Below are 18,691 nucleotides of genomic sequence, written 5' to 3' on the forward strand. Positions count from 1 at the left end.
GGTTAAGTGTCTATGCATGCAACTAGTATTTAGACTTTTCAGATTCTGACCTCTGCTTAAGCTAGTTGAACATTTTTGACAGATGACTTTGCGCTGATCAGTTGGATGTTGTTTAAAAAAATGCCAGACTGCACTCTTCCTAGACTCGGATCCCTTTTCAGGGATTGCAGACTGAGCTTTAACCGGATGGCCACGCTGTCCTCCAACAGGTTTTGGCTTTGACACGCGTTTTGGGCCAGATACGGGCCCGGCAGATGGAACCTGTTGCGATGTTGATGCCTGCTGCGGCCCCTCCTCCACCTCCGCTTCTGAACTACTGCCGCCTGCACCCTGTTCCCCCAATGGCTGCCAATCGGGGTCAATAACTGGGTCATCTATTACCTCCTCTTCGAGCTCGTGTGCAACTTCGTCTGTGTCACTGTGTCGGTCGGTGGTATAGCGTTCGTGGCGGGGCAACATAGTCTCATCAGGGTCTGATTGTGGATCTGTACCCTGAGAGGGCAATGTGGTGGTCTGAGTCAAAGGAGCAGCATAGTACTCTGGCTGTGGCTGTGCATCAGTGCACTCCATGTCAGAATCTACTTGTAATGGGCATGGCCTGTTAAATGTTTCACTTTCTAAGCCAGGGACGGTATGTGTAAAGAGCTCCATGGAGTGACCCGTTGTGTCGCCTGCTGCATCCTTCTCTCTTGTTGTAGTTTTTGCTGAGGAGGACAAGGAAGCGACTTGTCCCTGACCGTGAACATCCACAAGCGACGCGCTGCTTTTACATTTACCAGTTTCGGAAGAGGAGGCAAAAGAGCTAGAGGCTGAGTCTGCAATGTAAGCCAAAACTTGCTGTTGCTGCTCAGCCTTTAAAAGCGGTTTTCCTACTCCCAGAAAAGAGAGCGTTCGAGGCCTTGTGTAGCCTGACGACGAAACTGGCTCCACAGCTCCAGACTTAGGTGGAATATTTTTATCCCCACGACCACCTGATGCTCCACTACCACTACCATCATTACCAGCTGACAATGAACGCCCACGACGACCTCTTGCACCAGACTTCCTCATTGTTTAAAAATCGTAACCAAACTAACTTTATTTGTTGCTGTCAAACAACTTACACGGTGAGCTATAACTTCAGTATGATTTCAATATCCCTTAACAGGTTGGTGAGACCACAAGGAAAATCAGGCACAATGTTACACACTCTGTTTTCTGTGACACCAAATCACAGAGATGACACACACGCAGGACTGTCACTCAAGCACTAATGTCAATATTAATCTCCCACCTAATTTATTTATTTTTTTTTCTCTGTGAGACTTTAGAAACCAAATAATATTTAAAAAAAAAACAAAAAAACAAGGCTTTCTATGGCCCACTGAATGAGAGATGGCACGCACAGGAGTGGCACACAAGCCCTGACTGAGGCCAATATTTTTCTCCCACTGATTGATGTAGTGTTTTTGTGTTGAGGTTGATTTTAAAACACAAATGAAGGAAAAAAATAAAAAGGCTTTCTATGGCCCACAATTAGAGAGAGAGGTGGCACACCCAGGAGTCAAGACTGGCACACAAGCTGAAATGGCAATATTACTCTCCCACTGTTTTTTTATGTATTTTTTTTTTATTTTCAGGGAGACTTTAGAAACCAAATAATATTAAAAAAACCAAAAAATAAATAGGCTTTCTATGGCCCACTGAATGAAAGGGAGAGAGGTGGCACACCCAGGAGTCAAGACTGGCACACAAGCTGAAAGGGCAATATTACTCTCCCACTGTTTTTTTATGTATTTTTTTTTTTTATTTTCAGGGAGACTTTAGAAACCAAATAATATTAAAAAAACCAAAAAATAAATAGGCTTTCTATGGCCCACAATTAGAGAGAGAGGTGGCACACCCAGGAGTCAAGACTGGCACACAAGCTGAAATGGCAATATTACTCTCCCACTGTTTTTTTATGTTTTTTTTTTTTATTTTCAGGGAGACTTTAGAAACCAAATAATATTAAAAAAAAACAAAAAAACAAGGCTTTCTATGGCCCACTGAATGAGAGGGAGAGAGGTGGCACACCCAGGAGTCAAGACTGGCACACAAGCTGAAATGGCAATATTACTCTCCCACTGTTTTTTTATGTATTTTTTTTTTTTATTTTCAGGGAGACTTTAGAAACCAAATAATATTAAAAAAACCAAAAAATAAATAGGCTTTCTATGGCCCACTGAATGAAAGGGAGAGAGGTGGCACACCCAGGAGTCAAGACTGGCACACAAGCTGAAAGGGCAATATTACTCTCCCACTGTTTTTTTATGTATTTTTTTTTTTTATTTTCAGGGAGACTTTAGAAACCAAATAATATTAAAAAAACCAAAAAATAAATAGGCTTTCTATGGCCCACAATTAGAGAGAGAGGTGGCACACCCAGGAGTCAAGACTGGCACACAAGCTGAAATGGCAATATTACTCTCCCACTGTTTTTTTATGTTTTTTTTTTTTATTTTCAGGGAGACTTTAGAAACCAAATAATATTAAAAAAAAAACAAAAAAACAAGGCTTTCTATGGCCCACTGAATGAGAGGGAGAGAGGTGGCACACCCAGGAGTCAAGACTGGCACACAAGCTGAAATGGCAATATTACTCTCCCACTGTTTTTTTATGTATTTTTTTTTTTTATTTTCAGGGAGACTTTAGAAACCAAATAATATTAAAAAAACCAAAAAATAAATAGGCTTTCTATGGCCCACTGAATGAAAGGGAGAGAGGTGGCACACCCAGGAGTCAAGACTGGCACACAAGCTGAAAGGGCAATATTACTCTCCCACTGTTTTTTTATGTATTTTTTTTTTTTATTTTCAGGGAGACTTTAGAAACCAAATAATATTAAAAAAACCAAAAAATAAATAGGCTTTCTATGGCCCACAATTAGAGAGAGAGGTGGCACACCCAGGAGTCAAGACTGGCACACAAGCTGAAATGGCAATATTACTCTCCCACTGTTTTTTTATGTTTTTTTTTTTTATTTTCAGGGAGACTTTAGAAACCAAATAATATTAAAAAAAAAACAAAAAAACAAGGCTTTCTATGGCCCACTGAATGAGAGGGAGAGAGGTGGCACACCCAGGAGTCAAGACTGGCACACAAGCTGAAATGGCAATATTACTCTCCCACTGTTTTTTTATGTATTTTTTTTTTTTATTTTCAGGGAGACTTTAGAAACCAAATAATATTAAAAAAACCAAAAAATAAATAGGCTTTCTATGGCCCACTGAATGAAAGGGAGAGAGGTGGCACACCCAGGAGTCAAGACTGGCACACAAGCTGAAAGGGCAATATTACTCTCCCACTGTTTTTTTATGTTTTTTTTTTTTTTTCAGGGAGACTTTAGAAACCAAATAATATTAAAAAAAAAAAAAAAAAAAAAAAATAGGCTTGCTATAGCCCACTGAATGAGAGATAGCACACACAGCAGTGGCACACAAGCCCTGACTGAGGCCAATATTTTTCTCCCACTGATTGATGTAGTGTTTTTGTGTTGAGGTAGATTTTAGAACACAAATCACGGAAAAAATAAATAGGCTTTCTATGGCCCACTGAATGAAAGGGAGAGAGGTGGCACACCCAGGAGTCAAGACTGGCACACAAGCTGAAAGGGCAATATTACTCTCCCACTGTTTTTTTATGTTTTTTTTTTTTTTTCAGGGAGACTTTAGAAACCAAATAATATTAAAAAAAAAAAAAAAAAAAAAAATAGGCTTGCTATAGCCCACTGAATGAGAGATAGCACACACAGCAGTGGCACACAAGCCCTGACTGAGGCCAATATTTTTCTCCCACTGATTGATGTAGTGTTTTTGTGTTGAGGTAGATTTTAGAACACAAATCACGGAAAAAATAAATAGGCTTTCTATGGCCCACTGAATGAAAGGGAGAGAGGTGGCACACCCAGGAGTCAAGACTGGCACACAAGCTGAAAGGGCAATATTACTCTCCCACTGTTTTTTTATGTTTTTTTTTTTTTTTCAGGGAGACTTTAGAAACCAAATAATATTAAAAAAAAAAAAAAAAAAAAAATAGGCTTGCTATAGCCCACTGAATGAGAGATAGCACACACAGCAGTGGCACACAAGCCCTGACTGAGGCCAATATTTTTCTCCCACTGATTGATGTAGTGTTTTTGTGTTGAGGTAGATTTTAGAACACAAATCACGGAAAAAATAAATAGGCTTTCTATGGCCCACTGAATGAAAGGGAGAGAGGTGGCACACCCAGGAGTCAAGACTGGCACACAAGCTGAAAGGGCAATATTACTCTCCCACTGTTTTTTTATGTATTTTTTGTTTTTTCAGGGAGACTTTAGAAACCCAATAATATTTAAAAAAAAAAATAAATAGGCTTTCTATGGCCCACTGAATGAGAGGGAGAGAGGTGGCACACCCAGGAGTCAAGACTGGCACACAAGCTGAAAGGGCAATATTATTCTCCCACTGTTTTTTTAGGTTTTTTTTTTTTTTTTCAGGGAGAATTAGAAACCAAATAATATTAAAAAAAAAAAAAAAAAATAGGCTTGCTATAGCCCACTGAATGAGAGATAGCACACACAGCAGTGGCACACAAGCCCTGACTGAGGCCAATATTTTTCTCCCACTGATTGATGTACTGTTTTTGTGTTGAGGTAGATTTTAGAACACAAATCACGGAAAAAATAAATAGGCTTTCTATGGCCCACTCAGTGAGAGATGGCACACACAGGGATGGCACTGTAGCAGAAATGCCAATCTTAATCTCCCACAAAAAAAAAAAACAAAAAAAAAAAAAAAACTGTCCTACAATTACTATCTCCCTGCAGTAATGTAAGCCAGGTATGGCAGGCAGCAATAGGAGTGGACTGATGCACAAATTAAATAAAAAGTGTGGAAAAACAGAAAAGATAGCTGTGCAGAAAGGAAGGAACAAGAGGATATGTGCTTTGAAAAAAGCAGTTGGTTTCCACAGTGGCGTACACACAGCAATACAGCTATCACGGAGCCTTCTAGGGCAGCCCAATGAGCTACAGCGCTGAGGGGAAAAAAAAAAAAAAATAGCTTCCACAGTCCCTGCACACCGAAGGTGGTGTTGGACAGTGGAAATCGCTGCAGCACAAGCGGTTTGGTGGTTAGTGGACCCTGCCTAACGCTCTCCCTGCTTCTGATGAAGCGGCAGCAACCTGTCCCTAAGCTCAGATCAGCAGCAGTAAGATGGCGGTCGGCGGGAACGCCCCTTTATAGCCCCTGTGACGCCGCAGACAGCAAGCCAATCACTGCAATGCCCTTCTCTAAGATGGTGGGGACCAGGATCTATGTCATCACGCTGCCCACACTCTGCGTTCACCTTCATTGGCTGAGAAATGGCGCTTTTCGCGTCATTGAAACGCGACTTTGGCGCGAAAGTCGCGTACCGCATGGCCGACAAGCACAGGGGTCGGATCGGGTTTCATGAGACGCCGACTTAGCCAAAAGTCGGCGACTTTTGAAAATGATCGACCCGTTTCGCTCAACCCTAGTAAGGATCAATGGGGCATTTCCAGAACTTAAAGTCATCACCTACTGATAGTGATCAGTATTTTATCCCAAATCCTGAGAACTGGGTTTCCAAAGTCCCATCTAGAGTGCATCATCTATTCAAGGTGGAGTCCAGTCCTTTGGTTACTGAGCAGAATTCTTGGGATCACTGGGGTTTTAAGCAGTCAGAGCACTGGCAAACCCATTCATAGGATAGAGGATAACTTTCAAATTTGGGAATATCCATTTAAAAGCTTTTAGTCTAGAAATCAGGTTATATTCGAGGTCACAAACTTTTCAAAAGGGATCTTATCATATGTATATGTATACACCAACGTCACAACGCTCGGTTGACCTATCAGAACTCATGGAGCTTCCCATATAGGAGCTTAAATTTACACATGAACCATTTTTGTGCATAGACTTACAGTCTTTTCATAGATTCCAGCTGACTGAATGTGCCAGGTACCAGGTGAGTGATCCGGTTATTATGTAAAAACCTAATGGGCAAAAGAAAAACAAAAAACATAGTAAATACTTGTAGATATATCACTCCCCTCCATAACCCAGAATGTTTATCAGCATTTTTACTGGTGACTTACAGTCTCTCCAACTTCGGAAGATGATAGAAAGATTCTGGTTCTAGTGTTTCAATGTGGTTAAAATGAAGATACCTTAAAAATAAATGAATCATGTGAATAGTTTGATTATTATAGTCCTGGAAAAACTACAGTAAAAATTTGCTGACTGGTAATGTGTCTACTCATAACTGTGCTGAGCTACAGAATTACATACAAGAATAATGTTGCCAAAGGGAACGAAAAAAAATATATATCGACCAAGAATGACAAGTTCAACCATGAAACCAGACACGTAGAGTAATACATGCAGAACAGCTGTACGGCATTAGCTCACACATGGCCTCACTGTTCTTATTAAATGCAAATGTAACCGGGCTGTAAGGATATAAGACTGGTTTTCTGAAATAAGGAAGAAGAAACCAACATGTCAAAATCCCTACATAAATCTCATCAGAGGTCATATAAGATCATTAGTGAGCATCTTCAGCTCTGGTGGACTTGTATACCTTGGGTCATCTATACTACACCTCTCCTGTGGAACAACTCCACTAACCGGAGCACATTTATAGAATGACCTATCAAAGATGAACTCGTCAATAATTCTGAATCCGTGAGAAATCAAGGTCTGCAAGAGATCAATCGTAGGCGAGCTTTGATACCGGCATTGCAAGCCTCACTTGTCATGGTACGTGTGCCACATCCGTGCATTGAGGAGTTGTCAGATTTCATTCCCTTATTTAGAATGGAGATATTAGCGATATAAAAACATATCCAGTCTGATAAAGATAGTCTTTGGGATGGGAAAGTGATGATGAGGATAGTAAATTTTGAGACACTCTATTGTGCAAGCAGATTTTGTATTTTTCTTTTTTTTAAATGAAGATTGCCGAACCTTGATAATGTGCAATATGTACACTGTTACGATTCTCCTGTATTCCCGGGCGAGTGGGTGGTCACGTGACAACGTATTTGTAATTTACATCCTTGCAGTCACGTGCCAACTATTCTCATATCTGGTTTAACACAATTTTTTTTCTATTGAGAAAGATGTAGAAGTTTATTGGACACAAGAAAGCAAGTATGCAACCAACACATATCGGGAATACAGATGGAATTGTGACAGTGTGACTCAGAAGTTTGCAGTAATTTTCGTGACTACAGATTTTCGGTCTCAGGCCAGGAAAACACATTTTGAGGCTTGGTACAGAAGTAGAAAAACATGGCTCCTTTCTTCACCGAACCACGCTTATCCCTGGGTTGTTGGTTGGAATGTAACTCAGCTCTGAATACTTAGGCAACGCAGGTGTACAATACTAGACACGACTCATGGATGGGTGTAAGCCCCTCAAACCTTCTGCCACTCACTTCTACACATTGTATTTTTATACACCGGGCACTAATTTATCAAACCAAACGTGCCAGAATTTATGAGCCCCAATCATAGTCTGAACCCAACCTTATTCCTTTCAATCTGACATCATTCGGCACCAGCGGTTTCCCATCATGATGCCATTTCTAGTTTGTCCAAATTAAGAAAAATCAATACAGCCCATTAAATTATGACTTTAACACTGATAACCAGGCCCCACAGATTCCGAGACTTAAAGTCACAATCAAGGCAAGTACTGATAAAACCATTAAAAATAATCTCGTTAAATGATGGGGTATCGCTAGAGTATGTTCTCAATTTGTGATTGGTGGGGGACACTCAATTTTCTAAGAACAAAATGGACTAAACTCTTTATTCCCCTCTAAGTTCTCCCTGAACATCTGCTAATGTAGAGGGAACTGTGCCTTGACTATTCACTTGGATGGGACCAGACTGCAGTTTTCTGCCCGGCAGGTTGATGAAGTCCCTTTGTTCTCAGGATTGGTGGTTTTCCTAGATGTCAGAACCCCTTACAGTGATAGCAATAATATCCTATCACTTTTTAAGATAGAAATAATCACAACTCACTCATGTCTAGTACACCTGCCAGGAGATTTGATGTATCCATGTGCCACAAATAGAAGCCTCCGCCATATATGATCAAGCATCAAATTTCCATGATAAATTTACACTGGAGTCTGTAGAACCCCATTGACCATTGAGGAAGGTTAGGTTTCTTACGGTCATTAGGCTTTTTACAATGCTGCGTACTGGACTTAGTCAGTAGGGTATTTTTGGTGGAATCGGCAATGTGAAGACTCTAACCCAGATGTGAATCCAGCTTTTGTTTTTGAGGAAACATTGAGGCGATGTCCATATGGAGAAGATTGTGGACAATTTACAATGTTGGTTCCTCAATAAAAATCTCTACAACATGATTGATTGGTAATTTAGAAAACCCAACTATGATCTGCATAGACTTTTTCGGCCAAGTACAAATTCATGCTGTGGAAATCCAGGTGGTGGAGGGGGTCTGTGGAGCTCTTCGTTGGCCGCTCAGTCCTCCCCTGATGCTGTTTTATGTCACTGACAATCAGTGAATGTCAGTTAATATAAAGTGCCCTGTTATTTCTCTTCTCAGCTTCTAATTACAAGATTCAGGAACAGCCTGGAGGAAGACCAGGTTATCCTGAGGTTAGATATGGAGAAATATCCCACTGCAAAGGAGAAACGGACCCAGACCCTGAGACTCTGGTATAGTGTTAGGACATTTCATTTGGTTTATAAAATATATCTTATTATACATATAGTGTACAAATATACCTAACCATGTAGAGGAGATGGTGGAAGAATAAGCAGCTGTTCAGACCTGCATTTTTGCATTCCATTTGCCTCGTCCAGTCTGAAGAACGAAAAGAGTATGTGAAATATGGATCTCTTACATAACTGCAAACAGGAGCACTGCACTGACTCTGGCTTTCATTAGGTATCTTTTGTCAATAGAAACCCCCCCCACAGCATTGGGTTCAAGCAGGGCCATGAGGATTTAGATCCGGTTAATTGAAATAAGATTTGGAAGTTGTTTAAGATCACCAAACAAATTTAAATATTAGACAAAGATAACAAGTAATCACAAAATGCAGTTTTTAAATAAAATTTTTAAAATTTATTTTAAAACACAAATTAACTGTGGTTTATCACATCTTTGGGACGTTGAGTTCAAATTCCCTAGCCACATGCCGTCCTGATTACTGCCATGCCTGTTCTTAATCAAGAAATGACTTAAATAGGATGTGCATGACAAAGTTAAGCAGACCAAAAGTTCCTCAAAAGATAGACATGCCGCGATCCAAAAAAATTCTGGAATAAATGAGAAACTAAGTAATTGAGATCTATCAGTTTGGAAAATGTTATAAAGCAATTTCTCAAGCTTTGGAACTCCAGGGAAATATAAAGAGCCATTATCCACAAACTGGGCAAACATGAACAGTGGTGAACCTTCACAGGAGTGGCCGGCCGACCGACCAAAATTACCCTAAGTGGACAGTGACAACTCATCCAAGAGGTCACAAAACACCCCACAACAATATCAAAAGAACTGCTTGCCTCAGTTAAGGTAAGTGTTCATGACTCCACCATAAGAAAGAGACTGGACAAAAATTGTTCCAAGAGGAAAACCACTGCTGAGCAATAAGAACATAAAGGCTCGACTCAGTTTTGCCAGAAAACATCTTTATGATCCACAAGACTTTTGGGAGAATACTCCTGGACTGACCAGTCAAAAGTTGAACTTTATGGAAGGTGCAATTACATCTGGCGTAGAAGTAACAGCATTTCAGAAAAGGAACATCATACCAACAGTAAAATATGGAGGTGGTAGTGTGATGTCTAGGGCTGTTTTGCTGCTTCAGGACGTGGAAGACTTGCTGTAGTAAATGGTACCATGAATTCTGCTGTCTACCAAAAAATCAAGAAGGAGAATGTCCGGCCATCTGTTCGCGACCTCAAGCTGAGGCGCAATGATCCAAAACACACCAGCAAGTCCACCTCTGAATGCCTTAAGAAAAACAAAATTAAGACTTTGGAGTGACCTTGTCAAAGTCCTGACCTTAATCCAGTTGTGATGCTGTGGCATGTCCTTAAAAGGCTGTTCATGCTCAGAAACCCTCTAATGTGGCCGAATTACAACAACTCTGCAAAGAGGAGTTTACTAAAATTCATCCAGAGCATTGTAGAAGACTCAGTGCAAGTTATCGCAAACACTTTATTGCAGTTGTGCTGCTAAGGGTGGCCCAACCAGTTATTAGGTATAGGGGGCAATCACTTTCACACAGGGCCCTGTAGGTTTGGATTTCTTTTTCCCTTAATATGAAAGACCTTCATTTAAAAACTACATTTTGTGATTACTTGTGCTATATTTGTTTAATATTTAAATGTGTAAATGTGAGAAACATGCAAAAAACAACAGGAAATCAGGAAGGGGGCAAACATTTTTTTTTACACAACTGTATATATGTACTTTACTATAAATATTGTATATCTGACACTCACTTCTTTTCTCGCTCGTATTTAGAGACTATTGTGACAAAGACTCAGGAAAGGTTGGAACATTAAAAGTCTGAGTCGCTCACCTCCCGTCACTACTGTTTTCAATTGCATTTTTTATTTTTTTTTATTTTTTTACTTGAAATAATAAAAAAAACCTGCAAACCTGGATAAAGAATGTGCAGTGAATTTCATACTCAACACTACACAAGTCACTGACCGATTTAAAGTTAGGTGTCAAATTACACTTCTTTGTGCAGTGATATCCCTGTGCTGTATGATCCGAATCACGTTAACCTTTGCCAGTTCTGTATTGGTTATAGTAAATCATTTTTCAAAGCCTAACCTATTTTTTTTTTTAAACTGCAAATATGGGAGGACTGAGGTTGACACTATGGGAACAGAATGTAAATTGAATTGGTTGGTATCAGGGGTAAAGGTATAAGTGGTGCAGGGGAAGATCAGTTGCCTGAAGGAGCCCAAAGGTGGCACCAGTAAGGCATGGTAGGCGGCAGCGCTGTGGAGTCAGAGTCGGAGCCTATTTTGGTGGAGTCTGAGTCGGAGTCATGGAAATTGAGGAGTCAGAGTCGGAGGTTTGGCTTACCGACTCCACAGCCCTGGTAGGCAGGTGGGGAAGCCTGTTACGAAATTAGCATTGCGATATCAGCACTTTAGATCATATTTCTGGTTGTAATATGGATTTCTTACATCACCAGAAGTCTAAACCTTAGTAAAAGTAAAATTATTTTTACATAATATGCAGACAAAAAATACACACATCACTAACGACTGTTAATTAAAACAAAGAAGTCAGATGTTAAGGGCAAGGAAGGAAGAAGCCGTACCAGTCGTTGTCAGTTAGCTGCAGTGTGAGCACTAGAGTAAAAAGAAAAGACAGACATTAAGGGACAAGACATTCACAAGTTACACAGATTTCATAGAAATCACAAAGACGTAAATGTAACGTATATGTGTAGCCACGGGTTAGTAAATTCATATGACTGTTCACCAACGCGGAGAATCGTAGCCTGGCAAAGTGGTGGTGGAAGAGGGAGCTCAAAGGCCGAGGAATGCTGGACTCAATGCAGAAGAACACTCAGAGGAATCTGTTGTACTCACTAAAGGGGAAATCTCATGGTCCCAAAAACCATGGGGTTGAGGTGGAGTATCTGCACAGCCCTCCATTCAATTTTGAGAATCCCCCTTTCAAATACAGTGGGTACGGAAAGTATTCATACCTCTTTAAATATTTCACTCTGTTTCATTGCAGCCATTTGGTAAATTCAAAAAAAGTTCTTTTTTTTTCTCCTTAATGCACACTCTGCCCCCCATCTTGACTGAAAAAAACACAAATGTAATTTTTGCAAATTTACTTAAAAAGAAAAAATTAAATATCACATGGTCATAAGTATTCAGACCCTTTGCTCAGTATTGAGTAGAAGCACCTTTTGAGACAGTACAGCCATGAGTCTTGGGAATTATGCAACAAGTTTTTCACACCTAAATTTGGGGATCCTCTGTCATTCTTCCTTGGAGATGCTCTCCAGTTTCGTCAGGTGAACATTGGTGGACTGCCATTTTCAGGTCTCTCCACAGATGATGAATTGGGTTTAGGTCAGGGCTCTGGCTGGGCCAGTCAAGAATGGTCACAGAGTTGTTCTGAAACCACTCCTTTGTTATTTTAGCTGTACGCTAAGGGTCATTGTCTTGTTGGAAGGTGAACCTTCGGCCAAGTCTGAGGTCCAGAGCACTCTGGAAGAGGTTTTCACCCAGGATATCTCTGTACTTGGCCGCATTCATGTTTCCTTCAATGACAACCAGTCATCCTGTCCCTGCAGCTGAAAAGCACCCCCCATAGCATGATGCTGCCACCACCGTGTTTCACTGTTGGGATTGTATTGGGCAGGTGATGAGCAGTGCCTGGTTATCTCCACACATACCGCACAGAATTATCACCAAAAAGGTCTATCTTCGTCTCATCAGACCAGAGAATCTTATTTCTCATAGCCTGGGAGTCCTTCATGTGTTTTTTTTAGCAAAGTCTATGCAAGCTTTCATATGTCTTGCACTGAGGAGAGGCTTCCGTCGGGCCACTCTGCCATAAAAACCCAACTGGTGTAGGGCTGCAGTGATTGTTGACTTTGTGGAACTTTCTCCCATCTACCTACTGCATCTCTGGAGCCCAGCCACAGTAATCTTGGGGTGGTTCTTTACATCTCTCACCAAGGCTCTTCTCCAACGATTGCGAAGTTTGGCAAGACGGCCAGGTCTAGGAAGACTTCTGGTGGTCCCAAACTTCTTCCATTTAAGGATTATGGAGACCACTGTGCTCTTAGGAACCTTGAGTACTGCAGAAATTCTTTTGTATCCTTGGCCAGATCTGTGACTTGCCACAATTCTGTCTCTGAGCTCCTTGGCCAGTTCCTTTGACCTCATGATTCTCATTTGGTGTGACATGCACTGTGAGCTGTGAGGTCTTATATAGACAGATGTGTGCCTTTCCAAATCAAGTCCTATCAGTTTCATTAAACACAGCTGGATTCCAATGAAGGAGTAGAACCATTTCAAGGAGGATCACAAGGAAATGGACAGCATGTGACAAATATGAGTGTCTGAGCAAAGGGTCTGAATACTTATGACCATGTGATATTTCAGTTTTTCTTTTTTATTAAATTTGCAAAAATTTCTACATTTCTGTTTTTTTCAGTCAAGATGGGGTGCAGAGTTTACATTAGTGGGGACAAAAATGAACTTTTTTGAATTTACCAAATGGCTGCAATGAAACAGAGTGAAAAATTTAAAGGGGTGCGAAAACTTTCCATACCCACTGTATAACATGGTAAAAATTTGGAGACCAAGAGTAGAGATATGGGGGGCTACTTAACAGATGTACTAGAATCTCAGGTGGATGCTTTGAACTTCTCTACCAGACAGGAAGGAGATGGAATGGTTATGACAGGTTCCTGGCTTTACACCATCTCCAACCAGACAAAGAGACTGAATCAATGTTACTAAAGGTATATAATTATTAGTATCAGTGGTGGACAGAGAAGTGGCCCTGTGCAAGAACAGTATATGGGCCCTTTGCAGACAACTAGCCTTGTCTATGACAGAAGCTGCTTGATGCTATGGAGGTGACAGTGGCCCCTTACCTCTCGGGCCCCCAGGATGCACCAATGATTAATATACTCTATGGGCACACATGTTAAGACACTTGTTTGCGTTCTTCACCTCCATGCCGCATTTACAAAATATTTTGTAATCAATTCCCCAAAATATACAGACACATTGTATCCAGTTTTGGGGAAACTGTGTGCAAAGTATTTTCCTAAGCAAATCATATACAACAACCATGGAAAGTAAAAATGTTTTCCTGTGTCGGTGGTGGGGTTTTTCGGTGCCATTAATGTGTAATCTAGAAGAGTGAGGTCACCGCATGAGCGATTGCTGCACATTACTCGGTACTTTAATCTTCGCTTGCTTGAGGCAAGAAATGATGGCGCAGTGAGGAATGTGTTACAGTAGGCGCTCAGGTTGTCCTGACTATGGGATACCTTCCACAAGACACAAAATCAAAAACAAGAATAAGATTTTCTACATTTATAAGAAAATCTTGATATTAAATTTACAATGAGAAGAAAACTTTTAATAATCAAGAAATTAAAAAAAAAGAAAAATGAATTCATGCAATTTCATATCATGCAGATTTCTGATAGGATGTTAATGCATTTTAGTAGGATCATGCATGTAAAAACATAGCAGTATACACAGTATATTTTGTCAATGCCAAGTCCACATACTTTACATACTTCGTCACAACAAAACTATAGCGAAACCTAAAACCTTGAATGACAAAGTAAAACCTTGCATGGAGCTAAGCACCTACTTAGTACGTCTGAGTTGCAAAAATCTGAATTCAGACAGTTAAGGCAGCATGTCCATAGACTAAAGTGAGCAGGATGTAGTACATTTGAAAAAATGAAAAATAGTTTCTTACATTTTTTTCAGGTATATCTTTTTTATTGAAAAAAAAAAAAAAAATTACCACGTTTATCATAAGCCATAAAAAAAAAAATCCTCTATACAGTTGTGAACTTTGCATCCTACACGCTAAATTTACAACGTCCAACCATAGGGGTTAAAAAGAAGTAATGTATGTTATTTATTCTTTTCTTACTAGATATTCATGTTACTGTTTGGGTTCGGCAGCCTAATAAAGATTGTTGAAAGGCTTTGGGCTCTTCCGGCACCATTACAGCCATGCCAAGTAATGGCATGGCTGTGATTGGCCGGAGAACTTCGTGACCTGGCTTGGCAGTCTAAAATGAATAAATTAAAAAAATCTATGTGCGGTCCCCCCCTATTTTTTAATAACCAGCCAAGGGAAAGCAGACAGCTGCAGACTGGAATTATTATGTTGGGAAGTGCCAGATAGGCATGGAGCTTCCCATCCTTTTAATTTCTGGACCCAGCTGTCTGCTTTACCATTATTGGTTATTAAAATTGGGGGGCACTCAATGGATTAAGTCGGGGTTGCAGGGATTAATTTTTATATATAATAAAGTGGCGAATGAGGGAGTGTTTCTTGTTTTTATTTCTTTAACTCTTTTCAGGTATTTCAGGTTCACATTTGGAGATTACTGTTGATTCAGCGAATGTTCATGTTTTTTTTTTTCTTAATAAATAGTTTAATGAGGTGTGGGGGAGTGTTTTTAAAATAAAATTTGGGCTTGCATTTTTACCTTTTAACTTATGGGGTTATTAATGGGATGTCGGATAGACGCATCTCCATTACTAACCCCCAGGATTGATGCCAGCTGACATTAGACAGCTGACAACCCCAAAATTATTACCGATTGCCACCGCACCAGGGCAAATCGGGAAGAGCCGTGGTTAAGCACCAGAATTGGAGCATCTAATAGATGCGCCATCTGGAGTGGCTGAAGGATGGTCTTATTAGACTGGGAAGGAGCAAATATCCATTGCCCTTCCCAGCCCAATACTGTCAGCCCCAATCTGCCTGCTTTGCCTTAGCTGGTTATTAAAAATAGTGGGACCCCATGTCTTTTTTTTTGGGGGGGGGGCACTCCTCCACTTGGACCTTGGCCTCCTGGTTCAAGATTATTATTATTATTTTTTTAATTTTGTTATTTTAAGTAATTTCCCTATTCACATTTGCTTGAAGAGCAATTACAATGTTCTTACCCCATTTTGTTTCCTTTTGAGGCCCCCTACCCTTTATGACGACATTTTACAGCAATGTTTAGGTCATTGATTTATATGGAGTTCTGGTTCGGATTAAGTTCAGACAGAATTTTGGACTAAAGTTTGGCCAAACCCGAACTTCCATGCGTCCCTTTGTCCCCAGTTTCGAGCTTTTAATATGGTAGACAATCTACATTGTACAAATGTGAAAGTAGCATTAATTAAAAAATAATTGAATTTATTTTTCTACATTTAGTGCCTGTTCAGTGCACATTAAAGAGGTTTTCCACTACTATGATAATGACACCCTAGTTTAAAGTTAAGTCATCGGAATCAGTGAGTTGGGTTACCATCTCTGGCAGCATCCTGGTAAAAACAGTCTTTAGTGACTGCATCCAAGCAGTGCAAATCCGCTCTTGTTCCAAGTAAGAGGAGCTGATCCGTCACACTTAAATGGCTACTGCCATTAGGCACCAGCTCCTACTGATACAACACTGATTTTATTGAAACACAGTCTGCTAAGTGACATCACTGGAATGAGGGTATCAGCCTCTACACCAGGGATGGGGAACCTAAGACCCACAGGCTGTTTACGGCCCTCGATGACCTTGTATCCGTCCGTCGTGCAGATTGCTGGTGATCATAGTGCTTGGGCCGGCCCTTTCATTTCTTCATGCTCTGCGAGCACATGCATATAGCGTTCACTACTGAATGCTGAGGGGTGTGCAATGAAAAATTATGTCCTGACACCAGTGCCAGCGTCAGGATGTACTTTGTGGGTGGAGTTAGTTCGCAATTTGTACGGCCCCTGAAGGATGGTACAAATATCCAAATGACCCTTGGCAGAAACCAAAAAAACAAGATTCCCCACCCTTGCTCTACATCATGCTGCTCTCAGATTACATAGCAAAAAACTTTTGACAGATTCTCTTTAACAAACTAAGCCGCACCAAGCAACCAGTGGTCCTCAAATGGATTATTTTGAATCCTTAAATAATGACACTACAAACTTGATGAAAGATTTCTCTAATGTTGCGTCACACGCTTGTAGTCAAAGTGTCAGTAAGAAGGCTGGAAAATATCTGGTCACGTAGCTGTAACCTTGTAAGTCCTCACCATTGAGTAGCGGCAAGGGGAATTCTTTGGATTTGCAAAAATCCAACAGGACGCCATTGCATTGGTAAATGGTCAAAATGGTTACACAATTTGGTCAAAAAATTGACATTTTGTGGACAGGATTAACAGGAAACACAAATATGGAATTGCTGAATAAATGGAACTCTATAACATACAAGTAACATGTACTGCACAAATGTAAGAAAACACTAATCATTACATAAAATGGAGAACAGCACTACGGACGTCTGATGGAAGCCACAGAAATGACAATACAATGGACACTTACAGTTGTTCTAGAGAGGCAAGTCCTTTAAAAGCTAGCCTGTCAATGGATTGGATTTCATTCTTGTACAAATAGCTGAAACAAGAAACAATCAGCAGAATTAGTACACAGACGAGGACCAAAGCACAAGACAAGAACCGGCATGAAACACGTTTGTCACTTGTACCCAAACGGGAGGAAACATTTAGAGGTGAATCTGAGAATGTGGTCAATAAGCATCATATTAAAGGGAATCGGTCAGTGCAAAATTACCTTCTAAAGTAAGAAAATCTCCAAGTAGGGAAAATTTCCTTGAGAAGAAGCATAGCGGTAGTTCCGAAAGTCCATGAGACACTTTACAAGAAAATAATCTGTTAAGCAATATGGAAATCAGGAGCTCAGTGCATCATTGGTGGTCGTGAGCACAACCCTCATTCATTCTGACCACCCAGCTCCTCTCCTCACTTCCTGGAAGTGGCCCGTGTAAAGGAAGTGCTGTCGATAAGTGAAGCATGGTCAAGAGCTGGGTGGCCAGAATGACAGAGATGGTGCTGCAGACTAACCATGCTGCACCAAGCACCGAATTTGCATATTAATTCAAAGATATATATTTTTTAAACTAGCAGGCAGACTTTCGGAACTACAGGCAGATTACATTTTAGGGAAGGGTGCCCTAAATGGAAATGTCCCTTTAGCAAGTGACAAACAGTGGGTGACAGGTTAATTTTATAGAGGAACTCCATAGTATACATACATTTACCGCTCATAAAAAATTATTCTTATATAAAATAATAATGACAGTAGTCTTTCCGGGCAAATTAATGGATCAGACACTTACTGCAATAAAGCACAACTAAATTCGGAAAATAAAAAAACTAAGTACGGCCACATTCATCCGTCAATATTTTCCACGTACAAAAAATGCAGACAGATTATTTTTTTAATCAGAGTTTAATCAGAGTGTAGACAAGTGTCACCTTTTATTGTATGTGCAGAAAAAAAAAGTTACTCCTCCTTTAGTCCGATTTTTTTGAAGAACTCGACTCGACTTGCATTGCCGATTTTCATATGACCCTTGGATCAGCCAATCACTCAGTACGAGGCAAAAAAGAAAAATTGGACATGCGAACAGCTCCATAGGCTAACATAGGTACGAGTGACATTCATGAAAACCAAGGAGAGCACTCAAATGAGTAAAACTGACGTATGAAGGAGGCCTAAAGGAAATGTCAGATCATTTTTAAAGGTCCAAATTTCTTTAGGGCACCACCTTAAAATCATTTTTTTTTTCAGTGCCGTATGGAAAAAAGCCACAAGTGAATTTGCCCATAAAGATAGTCCACTTTAAATCTAGGAGCTGCAAAGCAAGGGTAAGAATGGATATCTAATAATCTAAAATTCCATAGTAACATAGTTAGCAAGGCCGAAAAAAAGTCCATCCAGTTCAGCCTATATTCCATCAGAATAAATCCCCAGATCTACGTCCTTCCAAAGAACCTAATAACTGTAAGATACAATATTGTTACGCTCCAGAAACACATCCAGGCCTCTCTTGAACACCTTGACTGAGTTCGCCATCATCACCTCCTCA

At 40.3% G+C, this 18,691-nt stretch overlaps 1 protein-coding gene across 1 annotated transcript in view; it reads right to left on the bottom strand.

Annotated features, from left to right (window-relative positions):
• The window catches only part of PXDN (peroxidasin), a 167,950-nt gene that overhangs the window by 55,046 nt on the left and 94,213 nt on the right, over positions 1-18,691 (bottom strand). Inside the window, exons 4-6 of the mRNA XM_077291345.1 lie at positions 17,125-17,196; positions 6,122-6,193; positions 5,948-6,019 (exon numbers count right to left, since the gene is read on the bottom strand). Of these exons, the coding sequence (XP_077147460.1) occupies positions 5,948-6,019; positions 6,122-6,193; positions 17,125-17,196 (216 nt within the window). The remainder of the gene's footprint in view (positions 1-5,947; positions 6,020-6,121; positions 6,194-17,124; positions 17,197-18,691) is intronic.

The sequence above is a fragment of the Ranitomeya variabilis genome, chromosome 2 (assembly GCF_051348905.1).
Source record: "Ranitomeya variabilis isolate aRanVar5 chromosome 2, aRanVar5.hap1, whole genome shotgun sequence".
Classification (NCBI taxonomy): Eukaryota; Metazoa; Chordata; class Amphibia; order Anura; family Dendrobatidae; genus Ranitomeya; species Ranitomeya variabilis.